This window comes from Mytilus edulis, chromosome 1 (genome assembly GCF_963676685.1).
Source record: "Mytilus edulis chromosome 1, xbMytEdul2.2, whole genome shotgun sequence".
Classification (NCBI taxonomy): domain Eukaryota; kingdom Metazoa; phylum Mollusca; class Bivalvia; order Mytilida; family Mytilidae; genus Mytilus; species Mytilus edulis.
Genome location: NC_092344.1, coordinates 81250038 through 81272629, shown reverse-complemented (window position 1 = coordinate 81272629; position 22592 = coordinate 81250038). Strand labels below are relative to the sequence as shown.

Sequence of the window (22592 nt, the reverse complement as noted above, 5' to 3'; positions counted from 1 at the left end):
TTTACTGAGTTCTTAGATATTTAAAAAATGAAATTATTCGGTAAAATACTCAGGAAAAAGATTATTCCACCAGCAGTGTTATTTGGCATCTCTTTTGTTGTTATTTAGGGAGCTACCATTTGATTTTTTAGCTGTAATCTCTGTCCTGCCTTTTTATTTTTCTTTCTGTTTGGTCCTGCTTTTTTATTTTAGTTTATCCTGACTTTTTTTTACCTAAATTGTCGTCCTGACTTTTTTTTTTGGCAATTGTCTCATCCTGCCAAATTTCATCCTAGCCCCCCCCTAAAAATCAAATGGTAGCTCCCTTATTCAACCAGCAGTGTCTTTTGGCATCTCTTTTTTTTTTAATTTCTACAGTAGTGTTATTGGGCATCTCTTTTGTTGTTTTTTTCCACCAACAAGGTGATTGTGCATCTCTTCTGGTTTTTTTTATTCCTACAGTAGTGATATTGGGCATCTTGTTTGTTGTTTATTCTACCAGCAGTGCATTGAGCATATATTTTGTTGTTGTTTATTCCACCAGTGTCATTGGACATCTCTTTTGTTGTTGTTTAATCCACCGGCAATGCTATTGAGCATCTCTTTTTTTGTTGTTTTTCCTCCAACAAGGTGATTGTGCATCTCTTCTGTTGTTTTTTATTCCTACAGTAGTGATATTGGGCATCTTGTTTGTTGTTTATTCTACCAGCAGTGCATTGAGTATATATTTTGTTGTTGTTTATTCTACCAGCAGTGTTATTGGACATCTCTTTTGTTGTTATTTATTCCACCAACAGGGTTATTGTACATCTCTTTTCTTGTTGTTTATTCCACAAGCAGTGGTATTGATCGTCTCTTTTGTTGTTTTTTTATTCCACCAGCAGTGGGATTGATCATCTCTTGTTGTTTTTTTGTTCCACCAGCAGTGGTATTGAGCATATCTTTTGTTGTTGTTTATTCCACCAGCAGTGGTATTAAGCATATCTTCTGTTGCTTTTTATTCCACCAGCAGTGGTATTGATCATCTTTTTTTTTATTATTTCACCAGCATTGGTATTGATCATCTATTTTGTTGGATTTTGGGCATCCCTTTTCTTATTGTTTATTCCACAAGCAGTGGTATTGATCATCTCTTTTGTTTTTTGTATTCCACCAGCAGAAGTATTGAGCATATGTTTTGTTGTTTTTTATTCCACCAGCAGTAGTATTGGACATATCTATTGTTGTAGCAGTGTTATTTGGCATCTCTTTTGTTGTTATTTATTCTACCAGCAGTGTCTTTTGGCATCCCTTTTTTTTATTATTCCTACAGTAGTGATATTGGGCATCTCGTTTGTTGTTTATCCTACCGACAGTGCGTTGAGCATAAATCTTGTTGTTTATTCCACCAGCAGTGTTATTGGACATCTTTTTGTTGTTGTTTATTCCACCGGCAGTGTTATTGGGCATCTCTTTTGTTGTTTTTTTTCCATCAGCAAGGTGATTGCGCATCTCTTTTGTTGTTGTTTATTCCTACAGTAGTGAAATTGGGAATCTTGTTTGTTGTTTTCATTTACCAGCAGTGCATTGAGCATATATTTTGTTGTTGTTTATTCCATCAGTAGGGTTATTGGTCATCTCTTTTCTTGTTTATTCCACCAGCAGTGGTATTGAGCATATCTTTTGTTGTTGTTTATTCCACAAGCAGTGCATTGAGCATATATTTTGTTGTTGTTTATTCCACCAGAAGTGTTATTGGGCATCTCTTTTGTTGTTATTTATTCCACCAACAGGGTTATTGTACATCTCTTTTCTTGTTGTTTATTTCACAAGCAGTGGTATTTATCGTCTCTTTTGTTGTTTTTTATTTCACCAGCAGTGGTATTGATCATCTCTTTTGTTGTTTTGTATTCCATCAGTAGTGGTATTGATTATCTCTTTTGTTGTTTTTTTATTCCACCAGCAGTGGTATTGAGCATATCTTTTGTTGTTGTTTATTCCACCAGCAGTGGTATTAAGCTAATCTTCTGTTGTTTTTTATTCCAACAGCAGTAGAATTGATAATCTTTTTTTTATTATTCCACCAGCATTGGTATTGATCATCTATTTTGTTGGATTTTTTATTCCACCAGCAGGGATATTGGGCATCCCCTTTCTTGTTGTTTATTCCACAAGCAGTGGTATTGATCATCTGTTTTGTTTTATCTATTCCACCAGCAGAAGTATTGAGTATATGTTTTGTTGTTGTTTATTCCAGCAGTGTAATTTGGCATCTATATTGTTTATTCTACCAGCAGTGCATTAAGCATATCTTTTGTTGTTGTTTATTCCACCTGCAGTGATATTGAGCATCTCTTTTGTTGTTGTTTATTCCACCAGCCGTAGTATTGGGCATATCTATTGTTGTAGCAGTGTTATTTGGCATCTCTTTTGTTGTTATTTATTCCATCAGCAGTGTTATTTAGAATCTCTTTTGTTGTTTTTTATTCCTACAGTAGTGATATTGGGCATCTCGTTTGTTGTTTATTCTACCAGCAGTGCATGGAGCATATAATTTGTTGTTTTTTTATTCCACCAGCAGTATTCTTGGGCATCTCTTTTGTTGTTGTTTATTCCACAAGCAGTGTTATTGGGCATCTCTTTTGTTGTTTTTTCCACCAGCCGCAGTATTGGGCATATCTATTGTTGTACCAACAACACTGCTGGTGGAATAAACAACAACAAAATATATGCTCAATATCACTGCAGGAGCATCTCTTTTGTTGTTGTTTATTCCACCTGCAGTGATATTGAGAATCTCTTTTGTTGTTGTTTATTCCACCAGCAGTTGTATTGAGCATCTCTTTTGTTGTTGTTTATTCCACAAGCAGGGTTATTGCGTACTCTTTTGTTGTTGTTTTCCACCAGCAGTGTTAATGAGCATCTCTTTTGTTGTTGTTTTTTCTACCAGCAGTGTTATTGGAGCAATCTATTTTGTTTATTCCACCAGCAGTGTTATTGGGCCAATCTATATTTTTTTATTCCATCAGCGCTGCAGTGTTATCAAGCATCTCTTTTGTTGTTGTTTATTCCACAAACAGTGTTATTGAGCATCTTTTGTTGCTTTTAATGACTTTAAACTGACAAGTTTTCAGTAACAGTGGGTACTCTCAGATGGTCACTTTGTGACGTTTTTGTCTTTAATGTTTTGTTGTTGTTTATTCCACCAGCAGTGTTATTTGGCATCTCTTTTGTTGTTGTTTATTCCACCAGCAGTGTTATTTGGCATCTCTTTTGTTGTTGTTTATTCCACCAGCAGTGTTTAATATTTGGCATCTCTTTTTCGTTGCTAGTGACTTTAAACAAGTTTTCAGTAACAGTGAGTACTCTCAGGTGGCCACTTTGTGACATTTTTGTCTTAATGTTTTGTTAGTAGTTTATGTGCTTCATATCAATCTGTTGAGTCAAGCTCTTTTCAAGTTTGTACTTATATTGTATTGTGAGACCACTGTCCCAGGTAAGGGGGAATGTTGGTCATACAAAATTATGTTTAATCACACCACATTCTGTGTGAGCCTGTCCAAAGTCATGAGTCTGTAACTCTTTGGTTCGTCTTTTGTTGCTGCAAAGCATACAATTTTTTGTTCGTTGTTTTGTTTATAAATCAGCCATTGTGTTTTTTGTTTGAATTGTTTTACATTTTGTCATGTCAGGACCTTTTATAACTTGCTATTGGGTATGAATTTTGCTCCTTGTTAAAGATGTACAGTAATCTATAGTTGCTGAATTGCATCCTGTATGAGCTGGAAACATAAGTTTATAGATTATTGTTAAATTGACAAATTTTTATCCATCCTAATTTTTTTGGGTGGAAAAATTGCAGTATTTTTAATTTAAGTCTGTTAGGCAACAATGACTACCCGGTGGTGATAACATTAAGATCTAACTCAAGTTGAATCTTCATGAAATATTATGTAACCAACTTTTATAGTCAATGCTTGTCGCCTTTCGATCAGCGAAAAAACCTAATACCGCAACTGGAACTCAATCCAGATAATGCAAAAGGGCACATGGCGTCAATTTTTTCAGAAGAAAAAGAGCATGGCGAAAAAAAAGGGCTTGGTGTCTGAAACAAGAGGCTCTCAAGAGCCTGAATCGCTCACCTGGTAAACAATGCCTTATTGAACATATTGAACCATGCCAGGCAAACATGTACAGCTAACAATTCTTCAATATTACAAATATATATGACTTACTGTTTATAAATAAAGAAAATGAGACCAAAACACAAACACTTAAAACTTAGCAATGGACTGTGAAAATGAGGTCAACCAACAATGGTTTGTTTGATTCGTCTGAAAATTTCAGGGCTGATAGATCTTGTACCTAATGAACATTTTTACCCCATGTCAGATTTGCTCTAAATGCTTTCGTTTTTGAGATATAAGCCAAAAACTGCATTTGACCCCTATGTTCTATTTAAAGTAAGGGCGGCCATGTTTTTTGACGGATCAAAAATCGAAGCACACACTTTGTGCAGGATAATCTAAGGAACTATCATGCTAAGTTTCATCCAAATCCATTCAGTAGTTTCAGAGGAGAAGATTTTTTAAAGTTAGCAAATATGATGAACAAATTGTGAAAAATTGTCATTAAAGGACATTTACCCCTTAAGGGGTCAATTGACAATTTTGGTCATATTAACCTATTTGTAGATCTTACTTTGCTGATAATTTTTGCTGTTTACAGTTTATCTTTATCTATAATGATATTCAAGATAATGACCAAAAACTGCAAAATTTCCTTAAAATTACCAATTAAGTGGCAGCAACCCAACAATGGTTTGTTTGATTCGTCTGAAAATTTCAGGGCTGATAGATCTTGACCTAATGAACATTTTTACCCCATGTCAGATTTGCTCTAAATGCTTTCGTTTTTGAGATATAAGCCAAAAACTGCATTTGACCCCTATGTTCTATTTAAAGTAAGGGCGGCCATGTTTTTTGACGGATCAAAAATCGAAGCACACACTTTGTGCAGGATAATCTAAGGAACTATCATGCTAAGTTTCATCCAAATCCATTCAGTAGTTTCAGAGGAGAAGATTTTTTAAAGTCAGCAAATATGATGAACAAATTGTGAAAAATTGTCATTAAAGGACATTTACCCCTTAAGGTAGCAATACACAGTTAGGAGTTTAGTTTCGCATTATGGCCCCTGTGGATTTTTCAAATAGGAAAGTTATTGTGAAATAAAATTCATTTTTAGACAGATGAGTGTTAATTTAGCCTTCAAAGGTAGTTTATAAGAGCATCAAGATTATTTTTTACATGTTTTATGGGCTGTTTTCTGTTTGACAGTCCGTATTTTCATAGCTAGACCGGCCATCGGTCCAGAAATTAATGTACTGTTTACAAACACTCTTTTTCTACACGAAGTTTTTGACGCAATTTTACAAAAAAATGAGATGAAAGACATATGATTTTCATTGGATTTGCTGAATGATATATGTACACAGTTTCAGAAAAGGTATTACTTCAAGCAATTGAAATTCTACTTTTAGTAAAATTTTGGGGAAATATGTGACATCTTTCCCCCCCTTTTTGCAATATTTTATAACAAATAAATGCAGATTGTTGCCATGGATACACCAAAAAGAAATTATATTTTACCATTTTATATACTGGAAATAAAATCTATGAAAGATTCTGATTACATACATATGCCCATATATGACACAAACAGTAAGCTTGATATTGCAAGAAAGCAATGAAAAGGGAATGGTAAAATTCATAAGGGCTAATTTTATTATTTTTTCCTAACTGTTTATTGCTACCTTATGGGGTCAACTGACAATTTTGGTCATATTAACCTATTTGTAGATCTTACTTTGCTGATCATTTTTGCTGTTTACAGTTTATCTTCATCTATAATAATATTCAAGATAATGACCAAAAACTGCAAAATTTCCTTAAAATTACCAATTAAGTGGCAGCAACCCAACAATGGTTAGTTTGATTCAGCTGAAAATTTCTGGGCTGATAGATCTTGACCTAATGAACATTTTTACTCCTGTCAGATTTGCTCTAAATGCCTCCGTTTTTGAGATATAAGCCAAAAACTGCATTTGACCCCTATGTTCTATTTTAAGTAACGGCGGCCATGTTTTTTGACGGATCAAAAATCGAAGCACACACTTTGTGCAGGATAATCTAAGGAACAATCTTTTAAGTTTCATTCAAATCCATTCAGTAGTTTCAGAGGAGAAGATGTTTGAAAAATTGTTAACGACGACGACGACGACGACGACGGACGCCACGTGATGAGAAAAGCTCACATGGCCTTTTAGGCCAGGTGAGCTAAAAAAGGGCATTGTGCCATGCTTAAATGTTTTAGATAAAACACTAACACTGTCTATGACTGAACACAGTGCTCTACAATCATATCTTATTAGAAATAATTTGAATTATATATTACATCAGGTACAACCTAAATACACTCTATACATATCAAGGAAAGTTATACATGCTCTAAGGAGCTGTTGAGATGGGAAATAAAATTATTCACAATAAAATAATTCCTGTGTGATTAATTTATTTTTTGCACTGTTCCTAATAATGGCTGATTCTCATCAGATACATTGTTATCCTTTTCAGTTGAATGTTCCACTGATATCGTCTTCTCAGTTTCCAAATATTTACTTTGCAACATCTGTTTTCTGCTTTGATTCAAAATGCCTCCCTACAAAGAAAATTAAAATAACTGTTAGATTACTATTAAGTCTCCAATAATCAGTTATATTGTTCAAAACCATCCTTTAAACCTTGTATACATTCATTACATGATGTTATGTACCTACCGTATGTAAAACCATGGAAGTTTTATATTTACTTTTATGGTAAAACATAATACATCTTAAGGATGTATTGCAAAAGGACAAAGTATTTCCCTCGTTTGAGTAGCTTTAACTGTATTGTTTTATTTTTTTGGACAATAAACTATCCCATTTAAGAAAACAGATCAATTTAAATGAAAAAAAAAAATTCCCTAAATAGATGAAAATATGGTTAATGGACTTGGTGGTCACATACTACGATGTCTATTTCAAACCTCATTATTTTATATAATTTATAGATTGAATAAAAAACAAAATTAAAATTTAAAAGTGCTCATATCGATCATGTCCAACCCATTCTCAGGTAAGTGTTTGATTTCTTATTTCGCAGATGTAAAGTTATACATGAATTGAAAAAGGGACATTGATATAATAGTTTTTGAAAAGAGCTCGTTCAATTTTTTTTTAGTAAAAATAGTAACAATTGAAACCATAATCACATTTTCATAAGCAGTAACTACATTGATATAAAAAGGATTGTTTTTTTTTAAAGTGGATAACGTTTTGTGCTGTTCTGTATGTAAATTTTTGAGAGTATTATATCATTTTCTTGGAGACATCTATTATCAATTTTAATTGTTGAACTAATTAAAACAAATATTACCCTATTTGCATCACTAATATTGACAAATACTGCAGCTGTGAAACAGGCTATAGCTGTACCCATTAGGAAAATCATCATATACTTCCACCTCACCAGTCTCTCTTCTTCTGTTAGGCTATCAACAATAATCATTAAGTAAGTATATTGAGCTTTGGCATCTACTTGATTGGTCCTTTATACCTTACAGTTTCGGCTTTTTATCATGTAATTTGTAACTGTATATATAACCCAAATATGTTTTAATGAGGCAGAATTTTGTTTAACAAATTCAAGATAAAATTAAACAAAGGATTAGAAAGCATAAAAATATAGAATATATACCAATACACATAATTAACAGCGCCTGGTGATGTTTCATAGCCTGACCGGTTTCGGTCCAAAAAGGACCTTCATCAGAGGCAGAAGGCAGAATGGTGGATTAATGTTTGCACCCTATTTATATAGATATGGTAACCGGCGGTTGAGTTAACCGGCGGTTGAGATTTAACAGGCGGTTGAGATTTAACCAGCGGTTCAGAGTTAACCGGGGGATCAAAGTTATCCAGTGGATAAATATGTATCTGGTTGATGTCTAAACAGGTTAAATTATCCTTTCAGTGAAAAATCCTCGTGGGGTTTCCTTGGTTACAGTTATCTATATTTAGCTAATGTACAAGTTACAGTAAACTTTTTGACATGTTACGGTAAACATTTATTTTGACATTATACGGTAATGTGACCTAATGATATAACCATACTTGGGCTTTAGCATTGGGTAAAGGGTGTTTTAATAATTTAAGAAGTACATGGTAATCATTTAGTCGTGATCTGTGGCTTATGATACACCTAAATATCAAGTCTTGGAATAGTATTTCATGGTAGTTATGTGATCTTGATATTTGGCTTATGATACACCTAAATATCAAGTCTTGAAATTGTACTTCCTAGTAGTCATGCAGTCTTGATTTCAATCTTATGATACACCTGAATATCAAGTCTTGAAATAGTAATTCATGGTTGTCATGCAGTCTTGATCTTTGGCTTATGATACACCTCAATATCAAGTCTAATAATAGTATTTCATGGTAGTCATGCAGTCTTGACGTTTTAGCTTGTTAACTCAACCGCCGGTTACCATATCTATATAAATAGGGTGCAAACATTAATCCACCATTCTGCCTTCTGCCTCTGATGAAGGTCCTTTTTGGACCGAAACCGGTCAGGCTATGAAACATCACCAGGCGCTGTTAATTATGTGTATTGGTATATATTCTATATTTTTATGCTTTCACATTTCTCTCACTGATACACATAGTTAATATGGCTTCTACTAACGAAAGCTCCATTTGGAGTTAATGTGTTTAGAGACTTCTTATGTCAGTACACCTTTCCTATATTGCCTAAACAAAGGATTAGGTCCAGTAAGACCCCTATTTGGTCCCAAAATATAGCAGTTCTACAAAATTGTAAAAATGTAAACTATTTATTGGATGTAGAATGCTTCTGCTACATAAATATGGGCTGTTTTTTGACAATACAATGCACATATATCGAGAACTAGCATCATTAAGTCATGTAAATTACTGAAATCTTCACAATTTTAGCATTTAAGTTATATTTTAGACGGTTTCCATCTTAAATGAAAGTGGCCACATTTGTGATCATTCTTAATATTGAAATGTAAGTTGTATTTGATGATAATACATAACATATATAAAGGTTGAGGATGAACACGGATGCGGCCACTTTCATTTTTGACAAAAACCATATGGAAAGTGACATTTTTTGGTATATTTGATAGAATTTTCCTATTTAAGCTTGAATAGGAGCGTTTTTAATGATTAAATCATTTAAAATCTTTCACATAAACTAATTGAATCAACTGAAATAGACACTTTAAAAAGTGTCCAAAATCTTTCGACAGATGAACCTGAAATTTGAGGCCAAAATCGGCCCTTATTGGACCTACTCCTTTCAGATGTGATATGACAATTAAATATAAAGACCCATTGCTATTGTTTTTTGTACATTGTTAACTTTTAAAAAAAATCTCTTCTGAAACCATTGGGCCAATTGAATCAAATCTTGGCATACATCGTCTCCTCTGGTCTACTTTGAAAGTTTTGTAAAATGACTCTGTTGGTTTTTCTTTCTTCTTCGTGCCAGTAATATAAACATAAAGATAAAGAATACATGTAATATAATTTATTCTTTACAGAAGAAGGTACACATTATACCTGTTATTTTTGCCCAGAATTTCTCCTACAACCAGATTAGCTCCTCCCACACCAAGCATTTGTATGGAGTTATTAACACCCATAGCAGTTCCTAACATAGACTGTTTTACAACTATTGGTATAGATGGCCATATAACTGCCTGAAATGATAACTAGGAAATGAATAGTTATATAGCCATATTAACAAAAATAGATTGTTGACATTATTCTCAACTCTTTTTCCAAAATTCATAAAAAAAACACCTTAAAACACAAATTTCTGACAGAAAATCAGAACCATAACTTTGCACACAAACAAAATGAAAATACCTTGTATTTCATGAATGCATAACTGTGTCAAACGTATAAAAAAATTGGTTAAGAAACAAATATTTATATAGAAACATAAAAAAATGTCAAGGTTTTTCATACAAAAGAAAGGAACTTCTTCTTTAACAATAACTGTCAGACTTGGTAAGTCAGGGTTTGTCTTTCATAATATGGTAAATAATATTGTGTAAAAGGAAATTTAAAGATATGGCGACAGGTAAAACATACTTAATATATTAGAAATCCTTGAAAAAAAGTGATTAAAAAGGGCCAACACTTTGATGAACTTGAAATCTGTGTTTGTGGCTTTTTATAAAACATTTATATTGGTGGAGAAAGTAATCTACATGTGGGATGATTTTTTTAATCTACATAATACTTATAGTCTGAACTACACTTACACTAGCAACAGAATATGTAATCCCTAACCATGCAGTCACTATCACAGGATGGATATGGGTAAAGGCTAACACTGTATAAACTGGTATCATCATAAAGGAACATATCAACATCATAATGCCTCTCTTTCCTATTCTATCCTATAAAAAATAAACTGGTATTATTATAAAGGAACAGATCATATTTAAATGGCAATAGTTCTGTAATGAAAGGGGTTAGTTGACGTTTTGGTTATTTGACCTATTTGTAGGTCTAACTTTTCTGAACATTTTTCCCTTTTAAAGATTCTCTTAATCTTTCATAGTTTCTGTAAAAAACTAAACTAGAGGCTCTAAAGAGCCTGTGTCGCTCACCTTGGTCTATGTGAATATTAAATAAAGGAAGCAGATGGATTCATGACAAAATTGTGTTTTGGTGATGGTGATGTGTTTGTACATCTTACTTTACTAAACAGTCTTGCTGCTTACAATAATCTCTATCTATAATGAACTTGGCCCAGTAGTTTCAGTGGAAAATGTAAATAAAAATTTACAAATTTTATGAAAATTGTTAAAAATTGACTATTATAATAAAGGACAATAACTCCTCAGGGGGTCAATTGACCATTTCGGTCATGTTGACTTATTTCTAAATCTTACTTTGCTGAACATTATTGCTGTTTCCAGTTTATCTCTATCTATAATAATATTCAAGATAATAACCAAAAACAGCAAAATTTCCTTAAAATTACCAATTCAGGGGCAGCAACCCAACAACGGGTTTTCCGATTCATCTGAAAATTTTAGAGCAGATAGATCTTGACCTGATGAACAATTTTACCCTGTCAGATTTGCTCTAAATGCTTTGTTTTTGAGTTATAACTGCATTTTACCCCTATGTTCTATTTTTAGCCATGGCGGCCATCTTGGTTGGTTGGCCGGGTCACTGGACACCTTTTTTAAACTAGATACCCAAATGATGATTTTGGCCAAGTTTGGATTAATTTGGCCCAGTAGTTTCAGAGGAGAAGATTTTTGTAAAAGTTAACAACGACGACAGACGACGGACGCAAAGTGATGGGAAAAGCTCACTTGGCCCTTCGGGCCAGGTGAGCTAAAAAAAATAAATGGTAAAAATCATCTTTCAATTGCAATAGTCCAATAAGGGATCAATTGATGATTTTGGTCATGTTTGACTTATGTGTAGGTCTTAATTTGGTGAGCATTGTTACTGTTTGAAGTTTCTCTATTTCTGTCATAGTTTCTGCAAAAGAATGAAAAAATGTCTTTCAATGATAATAACTCATATAAGAGTTTAATTGAAATTTTCTGTCATGTTGACTTATTTGTAGGTCTTACTTTGCTGGACATTTTTGCCATATAAGTTTTCTGTCTATCTATCATAATTTCTGTTAAAAATTTGTTATATGCAAGATAATAAACAACAAGAAGTCCTTAATTTCTTATGGGAAATAGAATTTGACCTGCTGATCAGTTTTTTTCTAACTGCTTTAATTTTAATACATGCTAAATCTTCAAATTTAGCTTCTGTTGGGTTAAGGAGTCCAAAACTGTCCAAATAAATTATTTAGGTGAAAAATATGAAATTGTATTTCTTAGTTTTAATAAATCGAAAAATGTGAAATAAATAGCAGCTTTTAAACATTTAAATATCCAACTTATTTTTGTTTCTCAACATGAATATAACAGATTACAAATTTAATTATTTGATAAAACAATACATTGAAATTGACAAATAAAATTGAGAATGGAAATGGGGAATATGTCAAAGAGACAACAACTTGACCAAAGAGTATTTTTAAATTTAATTGCTTAAAAATATTTAAATCAATACCCCCAATTCTTCATATTTGATGACATATTCTTTCTTTTTTATAGAAATTGTTACTTACTATGATCATACCAATGATAGGCACCAGAACAATAGACAAGTCATATACAACTCCTACAATTATTGAAGACATTCTAGGACTGTAACCATATTTCTGGTGTACAAACAAGCTGCAAGAATAATACAAATATACAGATACTACTATATATGTTATTGCTGTTCATACAAAAACTTACATCTGAACTTTTAAAGTTTACACAAGATAAAAGTCTTGAAGATATCTAGTATAAAGAATATTCTTTAATTTCATAATTGAATCATTTCTCATTAAGAATGCTTGCTGCTCAATGTTCATTTCATATTAATATTTTTCAACTTCTCAGACATTTCCGTCATGAAAGAAAAAAACTAAAAGAATTTGTTCAGGGACTGCTATATTTCAACATTACTGGGGTAATTGTTGTCAGTCTTTTAATATTTTGTGTATTGTAAGCATATAGGTGTCTCAAAAACAAGTAAGTGGATCTATCTTTTATTTTCAATAATTTCTATTTTTGCACTTTACCTGATGATTAACTTTATTAAAACAAAATAATTTTGACCATCTGTAGCAGACCTTTCAAGAAAATAATCATTTCTCGATCAATTCATGTAATTCCAATAAAATGTTCATTTTTTTCTCATTATAATTTACAACATCCTTGTTAAAATTACTTATAATTACAACTTTTAACATTCAAAATGAGCTTATACACAATTGCTTTAGAGGGTTTGAGCCTTGCAGCAACATTTAGGTGAAGAATTTTTAAGTGAATATAAGCTTTGGTCATAAATTGCAGGAGCAGTGTAATTAAACGGGTTACTAACACTGATCTGACCTGGCATCTGCCATGAATGGTAGAAGTGAGACATAGTAGAACATGACTGCCATAACCAATAACCAATAAGTCAACGTAAATTGTTTTATGTCAGAAAGTTTCTAGAAAACAAAAATGTTCTGAATAAAGCTAAAAAAATAGATATAACTAAAATGAGCAAAGCATTGTGACTTAGGGTCTGTAGCTGCATTAAACATGGTATTGAGATCTAATAAACATGTTAAACCCCGCCGCATTTTTGCGCCTGTCCCAAGTCAGGAGCCTCTGGCCTTTGTTAGTCTTGTACTATTTTTAATTTTAGTTTCTTGTGTACAATTTTGAGTTTAGTATGGCGTTCATTATCACTGAACTAGTATATATTTGTTTAGGGGCCAGCTAAGGGACGCCTCCGGGTGCAGGAATTTCTCGCTTCATTGAAGACCTGTTGGTGACCTTCTGTTGTTGTCTTTTCTATGGTCGGGTTGTTGTCTCTTTGACACATTCCCCATTTCCATTCTCAATTTTATAAATAATCCTCAAAATTGGAGAATCAACTCAATGTATTCAAAATATTCAAAATTGCTTTTATAAGGACACCCATTAATTTTACCATGTATATAACTTTGTTGAATTATTCAGACATATGCAACTTTTTTCTCCTTTTTTTGTTAAGATATTTAATATACATATGCTTTAAAGATACCGGTTCTTAAAACCTGCAGTCTTTTATCTCAAATTTTGACTTGATATGTTGAATCTGTAAGCTTTTGTGAATCAAAATAATGAAAAATTGAACAATAAACAGAAGATATTTGTTAGGTTTACCTAAACAGTACTCTGATGAGACAGTAAACTTAATCATTGTTACACAGAAACAGTAGTTAATGAATACAAGCAACTTACAAATTTTTTGGATTCTGTTTGTAATGCTTGATGATCCCCTAACTGTTTGACTCCATTAATATCCATTATACTGACAATGATGGCTGATATAAATGCAACTCCACATAAAATAGCACCTACAAAGTTAAACACTAATATTTTCCACAATTTAATATTTTCCTAACTATACAATATGTACATTTTGATTCTTAACTCTTTGTTCCATGCAATCAAATTAAGAGTAACCTAAACCATGATTTGTTTATGTCTTTAACAAAAATACACATAATATAATACCTGTTCTTGTAAAACATGAACAAACACAAGAGGGGACATTTTGCTTCCTTACTTATCATAATTATTTTTGTGGTAAGTCTTATAGTAAACAACAATACATTTCATTACATAGACTTTCTAAATGATTCATATAGTTGAGGTAAAGGTCAGACGAACCCTGTCAGACAGAAATGTACACCATTCAATCATTTCATACACCGGAAATAGCTAACCAGTATTCAGTATTGCTTATAGAATCTGAAAACGTACATGACCATGAAAAAATTACCCTGACTTTGAGATCCATCATGATAAGGTCAAGGTCAAACAACTTGCCACACAGACATAAACACCATGCAATCATTTCATACAAAATACAGTTGATATAACACTTCTAATATCTGAGAAACAGGCCTTATAATGAAAACTTAACATTGACCAATGAATCATAAAAATGAAGTCAAGGTCAAATGAACTCTGCCAGATAGATATTAAGGATACGGACTTGACCCCAATAACTTAAAAGTGATCACTGATCCATGAAATGAGGTAAGTGTCAGGAGAACCCTGTTTGAAGGACAAGAAGACCTTGCAAGGATCCCATTTACCAAATAAAGGTAACCTATTACTCAATATTAGTGAGAAATTCATGCAATATATATTAAGGTACATAAGAAGGGGGACAAAGGATCAGAGACAAGTACTTGTGTACTTACATGCTCAAAAAGATGTAAATGAAAATTATCTTATGTCTACAACATGTTTTACTTATACATGTAATACTTTGTATGAAAAATGAATATGAAAAACAGTCTGTATATACATTATCAGAGAATGATTCACTGTCTCTACTTTGAATATAAAGTGTAATATAGAAAGTTGAAGGATACTATATTAAAGCTAAGTCAGATTTAACAAACATACAAATGAAACTGTCAATATTAACAATTACCATTCCAAACAGCTAATATCAAACCAAAGTGACTGGCAAAACTCTCAGTAAAGAAGAAGTTTAGTACACTAGCCACCCTTGACATGGCAGTTTTACAGGCAAATGAGAAAGCCAGTTCTTTGTTCTTGAACCAGTAAGCTGTCACTGTACTCTGAACAACTAAAATAGGTAAACAATGTAAACATTGATATTTTACTGTAAATTGTAAGAATATATGTGGACAGAAAAATAGCCAGTATGACATATTATCTTCAAACCAATAACTGCTTCTTATTTTCTTACTATGAAGTGCATCTTTTGAATGAAAAAAAAACAACACAAAAAAACACTTCTATCACTTATGCAATATATAAGAAATAATTCATGGGGGCTTGAATATATCGTGATTTTACCACAGGTTGGCCCTTAATGACAAATATTTTACCCTGAGCGATCTTCATGAAGGGCCAACCTGTGGTAAAATCAAGATATATTCAAGCCCCCATGAATTATTTCGATTCTAATTGGACAAATACTGCAATTCTCATGGATCGAAGCGCTCTAGTTGGAGGCAAATATTTGCCTTTCCCATAAATAAACGCACTCTTCAATTGGTGTAAAAGAACAGAACAAACTGAATTAGTGACATGCTTGAACTATTTACAATAGCGTATTAAGATAGTTTTGGATGAATGTAAATGATAATTTACTTATGTGTCTTATATGTTTTTAAAAAATGGCTTATATCACATTTTAGCATCGTTTGTTTACGTTTCCTTGTTGTGATGATTTTCAGTTTCACAAGTGTGTATTTTCCCGTAAACTGCTTATATTATTACATCATCGTTCTATGACGTCGGGATGCTCATTCATAAAAAAGCATATGACATGGGAGTACGATCAGAACAGCCAAGGAAAAATATTCATATTTTACCACGGGTGTGTACTCAAAGCGTTTGAAGGATGTCGTCACGTCATGTTAGAATACTGCATATATATATATGTTATATATGAAAGAAAGAGTAAAACATAATTATCATTTAAGGGCAATAACTCCCATGATATATAAATTCTGTATGCCATGGACAAACAATTACCCCTACAGTCATCATACAACCTTTTTTTTGTAAATTCTCAGGCTGGTATTGTATTTTGTGATAATATTACTAGAAGCCCAGAATATTTTTGTAATACAGGAGGAAATAACTCTTGCAAAAAGAAAAGTAGCATATGTGTAAACCAGAATAAGTATACCTGTCAAAGCACCTCCGCCAGATCCAAAGATAAGTCTTCCAGTCAGCATGAGAGGAAACATTGCAGATGTGGCCTTCAGCATGGTACCAATAGCAAATAAAGACGTCCCAAGTAAACACAAAAAGGAAAACAACAACAGTCCTACTGAAAGCAAATTCAACTAAGGTTAATGATTCCATGAAATATATATATAGATACAAAATTAATATCAAACAAACAAGTTATCAAAATAGATAACAAAACTCATTTACTTAAATTTTTTTAACTACCATATATATACTAAAAATTTATAGTCCATGTTAATTTTACAAGGACTTTTGTTAAAACTGATCATAATCATTGATAAAAAATAAGTTTTCTTATTATTTTCCCTTTTTATTTATTATCAGTTCATTCCTCTTTTAAAGCTCCAAATATTTCATTCTATTCACATATATGGTCATGTATGAATTAGACAAAAATATCTCCATTAAAAATTATACCTCTGTTGCCAAGGCGATCAACTAAAACACCAGCACCAATCACAACCACAGCATTTCTGAAGCAGACAAAATTTCTGTTAAGCCAAATACATGTATTTTTTTAAAGGCTGCTGACTTTCAGCAAAGCCCTATGTTAATCATAATTCCTATCATTTAAGTTATTCAGAAATTCTAATACCAAAAAACTAATGTTGAAAGAAATATTGTTTATTACAATGCAAGAATGGATTAGAGTGCACTTACAGTAAATTAGCCTGTAATATAACAGAATAAGAATGTTCATTTATACTTACGTCCATGCATATATAGCATAGAGTATGTTGAACTGTCGGGATGACATTCCAAGACATCCCTCACACCGTACACAGGTTTCATTGTATCTTGTGCTATTATCTGTACAGTTTGTTATCTGTAATATAAAAAGAATTTGTCAAATGAATCCAAATACATTTTTTTTTATTTAAATATAAATTTTTAAATAAAAATTTGAATATCATACTTTGATATTACTATCATTAATTAAAAGGAGGCTCACGGATATAAAAATTTCAGAAAAAATTAAACATTTTTTTTTTTTCATTACAAATTTAAATAATTACATTATTAGTTGTTACTTTATCATATGGTACAAAATTCATTAAAAAAAATCAATTTGTTTTGGCCACAGATGATTTTTAAAATGTATACATCATTGAAAAAGCTCCAAATTATCTCCCTTTGGTGCCAAAATGCCATTTTTTAGCCATAAAATTGAAATATCTTTCTTAACTCATCGGTGACCTATATTTTTTATTATAATTTTCAAAAAAGCTTTACTTAAACTAAACTATTGTAAAATTTGAGCGATTTCTGTAATTAATTTCTTTTCTTATTTCGATATTACCTCTATTTCTCCTATTAATCCAACAAAAAAAAAGTACCCTTACAAAAATGTATGCTTCTTTCAAAGGCAGATTGTGAGCGTAAATGAAAGGTGACCCCATTTTTTTAATTTATTTTTCTATTAAGTATAATTTAAAGTTTATTCATAGAAAAATATAGCGAAATCCTATATTAAGAAAAAAATTGATTTAGACCCGCGAGCCACCTTAACAACTTTGGCTCAACAGTAAACAAAATGTATTTTTGTTCTTTAAATATATTTCAGCACATTCAACAGAGATTGCCCAATTTATTTTCTTTCAAATCTTTCACATTTTCAAGAAATAAAAGCCCAAGATTTAAAGCTACATACAATAAGGTGCAAAGATGCAGAATATTCTATTCTCTAAAGTTTAATTATCTTTTTTCATAGTTGTCACAAACCCAAACCCCTGGGGGTGGTCTCAATTTCTCCAGAAGGCAATGCAGATCCTGCTTCACATATGACATACCTGGTGTCGCTCATGTCAGTACATATATGTTTCCAATACTGAATTAGAATAAATCTTAATTAATGCAAACAGTTAAAACTTACTCCTTCTAGTCTATGCTGCAACACTCCTGGTAGATCAAAACTAAAGTACATTCCAAAAGTAAGAAGACATGCAAAAAATAGTAGTACAAATCTGTAAGTACCTGAAAAAACTATCATTGTCAATTTTATATATAAACATAGGTTTTAGTACAACACATTATGATCATTGGTACTTTTTTGTTTGTTTCTTTGTTGGGTTAATGCCACATTGTATTAGACATTCATACAGTTTTATTAGAGTTCCCATGGAAAAGTACATCATGGACCTTGGGTAAGTAACAGATTAACTAAATGGTATTGTAAATGCATGTGCAAAACAGTCAATTGAAAATAAGTGCAATGTAAATATTGCATAGATTGCAAAAATCAAGTCCCTTGATTTGGTTTTAGAGAATTTACACTATAAAATGAAAATATCTGAAACTTTTTTCTTTTTTTTTTAGGACAAACTTTTATAATTTCTCATTTTATTTTTGTTGGTTGAAGGAAAATAATATCTGTTGGTAATTAACAAGCCACAAATATTGTATGGCTTATGGTCCGAGTACACAGTTATTTCGTAGTGCATTTCTTTTAGACAATAAATGTAAATAAAAAAAATCCCACCTGCGCTTTCTCAATTATATTTTTACAGTGTGTTGTACTACTTTTGGGACAAATTATATCAAAATTATAGAAAACTTCATCAGCTCTAACTCAAAATATGGACAATTTTGTGTTAAGGGGGTCTTGAAATCTTTTGACAGCTTCCGAAGTGCTAATTTTTGACCTTTTTCAGCTGGACCTAATCACTACTTTACCTAAATATTTATGACCCAAATTTTTTTACAGTGTCATTTCACCCCCCAACTTGCTATATGAGGCATAAAACATGGAGAATTAAATTTGGAAGGGGTATAACAAAAATTGGCAAGTAACACACTGTCCACATTAGGGACTATATTCGTGGACAACGAAAATCAAAGGACGATAACTGTGTACTCGGACCTAATAGGATAGAAAAAGTTGACCAATCTTTATAAAACTTTGTATGACAAAAGCTCAACATATTACAAGACTGCTTACAAAGTTTCATATCAATAGGATATATATTATAGACACTATGATTAATTCTATATTCAACTTTACGTGTTAAATTTGAACGTTAAAATTGAGAAATTTCAACTATCAACATTTGGGGCTTTTAAAATTAAAATATTGCAAAAAAATACTTTTAAAATGCCTTAATATATAATACATCATGTATTTAAAGCAATAGAGTACTCATTTGATATATCAGACTTAGCATAATTTTTCAAAAGTCAAATTTATATGAGCCTGTGCCTAAAAATGGAGGTTTTCCAATGAAGGGGAGCCTTACATGAAGATGTAATATTTCCAGCAATTTTAAATGTGTGAAGCTTTTTGATTATAAATAATCCTTACATATGTACTTAATATACTTTAAATGGAAAGAAAACTTACAAATAACATATCATATTAGTTTAAAAGGGTCTTAGGCCAAGTATGACTAAAAATAATTTAGGGTCAATTTAGGCCGTAGCACATATTTACATTTAAAAATGCATATTGAAGCTATAGGAAATAAAAAATTGTGTCTTTTCTATCATTTCTATACTCAGGTGACATGATACAATAAATCTGAGCACAAAAAGGCTCTTACATTCAACTTTTTGAGCAGACAGTATGGTCTGATACAAAGATTTTTCACTTTTTGGTGAAAAACTTGCATGCAATTTTAGTCTCAACAGGCTTATATTTGAACCACATGGTACCCTACAGAGGTAAAGAAAGATATTATGTGAAATGCAACAGGTGCAGAAGACATTGTTAAATGCTTTTTATACAAATTTAGTGAGGTCTTTATTATGGACTTCAACTTTTATGTGCCATGCTCCTCACATTTAACTTGATCCAAACAGGGCGTTAGATGAGGGTCATTTATACAACACACTTTGCTCATATTGTCTGAGATAATCTTCTTTTCTGTAGATTCAGAGTTCACAAATGAGTAATACAACTGGATTAAAGCATAGAAACACAAAAATTGACAAATGAAAACATGTCAGATAGAAAGTCAAAATGCCACTTATGCATCAAAATTGAAAAAGCTATGAAATGCTTATTTTGACCATATAATGCCAAAATTGGTCAATTTTGCAGAAATTCTATCAAATAAAAGTTTAAATCCTTTAGTTTTATGCTATTTGACAAATTGACACAATCAAATCATTCAGGGAAGTTGCCAAAGTACAGATTCTATATTTCCTGATTTCACCTCTTAGGTCCGAGTACACAGTTATTTCGTAGTGCATTTCTTTTAGACAATAAATGTAAATAAAAAAAATCCCACCTGCGCTTTCTCAATTATATTTTTACAGTGTGTTGTACTACTTTTGGGACAAATTATATCAAAATTATAGAAAACTTCATCAGCTCTAACTCAAAATATGGACAATTTTGTGTTAAGGGGGTCTTGAAATCTTTTGACAGCTTCCGAAGTGCTAATTTTTGACCTTTTTCAGCTGGACCTAATCACTACTTTACCTAAATATTTATGACCCAAATTTTTTTACAGTGTCATTTCACCCCCCAACTTGCTATATGAGGCATAAAACATGGAGAATTAAATTTGGAAGGGGTATAACAAAAATTGGCAAGTAACACACTGTCCACATTAGGGACTATATTCGTGGACAACGAAAATCAAAGGACGATAACTGTGTACTCGGACCTTATGAGAAACACTTGAGATGGTCTTCATTAAGGTGAAAAATATTATTAGTTACCGTATGTTTGTGACCTAATACGATATATACAGGGTCAGTAAATTCCATATTGGGTTTCTTTACTTGACTGTAATGTTATTTTTTGTAGCAAGTCCATCTGTTCATTTCTTATTGCATCTTTGGTGGTTCAAGGAATCATAATCTTCTTCTTTTCATAAATGAGTTATTGATGTTTGGAATTGAGATGTGATGACTACACTGATGAGGATTCCAGTCTATTTCTTAATATATTGAAGAGGGATGTTATTGGTCAAAGAAATTAAGAGTATACTTACAATCTGTTGCCTTCATTGTGATATAGATCTTTATTCACAGACTTGCTCATAAACATGCATCAAAATTGTCTAAAAACAAAAACAAACACATTAGGTCAAAATAAGAATATTGCAGTTTATATCTGGGCGTTTATATTTCATTGGTCACTGTTTTTGTTATGTTTATAAACTGTTTTTTGAAGTAGGAATGTAGTTTACTTTATCATTACATAAATATGAAGAAAAAATTAGAGATGGACCATAAGTTACAAGAGCCCAAATTATTTATAATGCACTTTCCATAGGGCACCAGCAGAACCTTTTTAGGGACGTTGGGATCGGGTGTTTTTAAGCTCGGGATATCGGGATTGATCCTTTCGGGATCCAGGAATTAATTTCGGGATGTCAGAATTTAAATTTCCTTTAAATTTGGGACCTCAGGATTTCATGTTTTTAAGCCCCGGATTTCGGGATCAGAACCATTTGAGACCTATGACAAATCATGATAAGAATGTTTGACGAATCACAGTTAAATTTTAACAAATTTGACTCTGGAAGTAAAAAATTACCGTTTAACATCTGACATTTTATACCTATATTCATATCTGCAAGCAAAATTACAAGTGTAAGCTCATTTAAAATCCTAAGCTGAAGACTGCCCAGAACCTGGTGAGTGATGTCATATTTAACAGTTCCCAACGACGATAAGCCCGGCTGGGATGTCAAGATGCAAGAAACAGCAAGTAAGCAGTCAAGAGTATCTACATGGTCAATCTCAGGGAGTTACGGAACTACAGATACATTTGTAATATTTGTTTGTTTGTTGTTTGTAATACTAACTTTAACCAGGAACATATATATTGACTAGGTATACTGTTCCCAGCTTTAACCAATTTCCCAAAATAAATAGTACAACAAGTAAACAAAGTGACTACCATTCACATGATAAGAGGTATTTTAAATAATATAAGGCTTTTTTATTTCTTAGTTTCTAGGTGATACTTTATTATTCATTCTATTTGTGATATCATTTGTAACCATGATAGCCAGGCATCAACCATTCATATGGGGATAAAAGAATTTAAAGAAGCCAAACTCCAACAAAGAATTTGATAAGTTGTCTTAAGTTTTTAGTGAGTGTAAGCTTGACACCATAATCTCTCTGTATTTTACTTTACTCAACACACACACACAAACATTGAACGTGCTAGATTTTGACCT

General features: G+C 32.0%; 1 protein-coding gene across 4 annotated transcripts; it reads right to left on the bottom strand.

Moving 5' to 3' along the window:
• Window positions 1-6514: 6514 nt before the first annotated feature.
• Window positions 6515-22581, bottom strand: LOC139491659 (lysosomal dipeptide transporter MFSD1-like). 4 transcript variants are annotated; one of them, XM_071279461.1, is made up of 14 exons: window positions 22563-22581; window positions 21393-21461; window positions 18329-18429; window positions 17166-17281; window positions 16873-16928; window positions 16391-16534; window positions 15158-15316; window positions 13951-14066; window positions 13069-13169; window positions 12252-12360; window positions 10363-10500; window positions 9653-9792; window positions 7437-7551; window positions 6515-6678 (listed from the first exon to the last, which is right to left on the bottom strand). In XM_071279461.1, the coding sequence occupies exons 2-14, from the start codon at window positions 21406-21408 to the stop codon at window positions 6526-6528; spliced, it is 1464 nt and encodes a 487-aa protein (XP_071135562.1). In that variant the 5' UTR covers window positions 21409-21461; window positions 22563-22581; the 3' UTR covers window positions 6515-6525. The 4 variants fall into 4 exon arrangements, with proteins under 4 accessions (XP_071135562.1, XP_071135580.1, XP_071135571.1 ...); XM_071279479.1 differs by lacking the exon at window positions 22563-22581 and having other exon boundaries at window positions 18329-18368; window positions 21393-21558; XM_071279470.1 differs by lacking the exon at window positions 22563-22581 and having other exon boundaries at window positions 16391-16531; window positions 21393-21521.
• Between the last annotated feature and the right edge of the window lie 11 nt (window positions 22582-22592).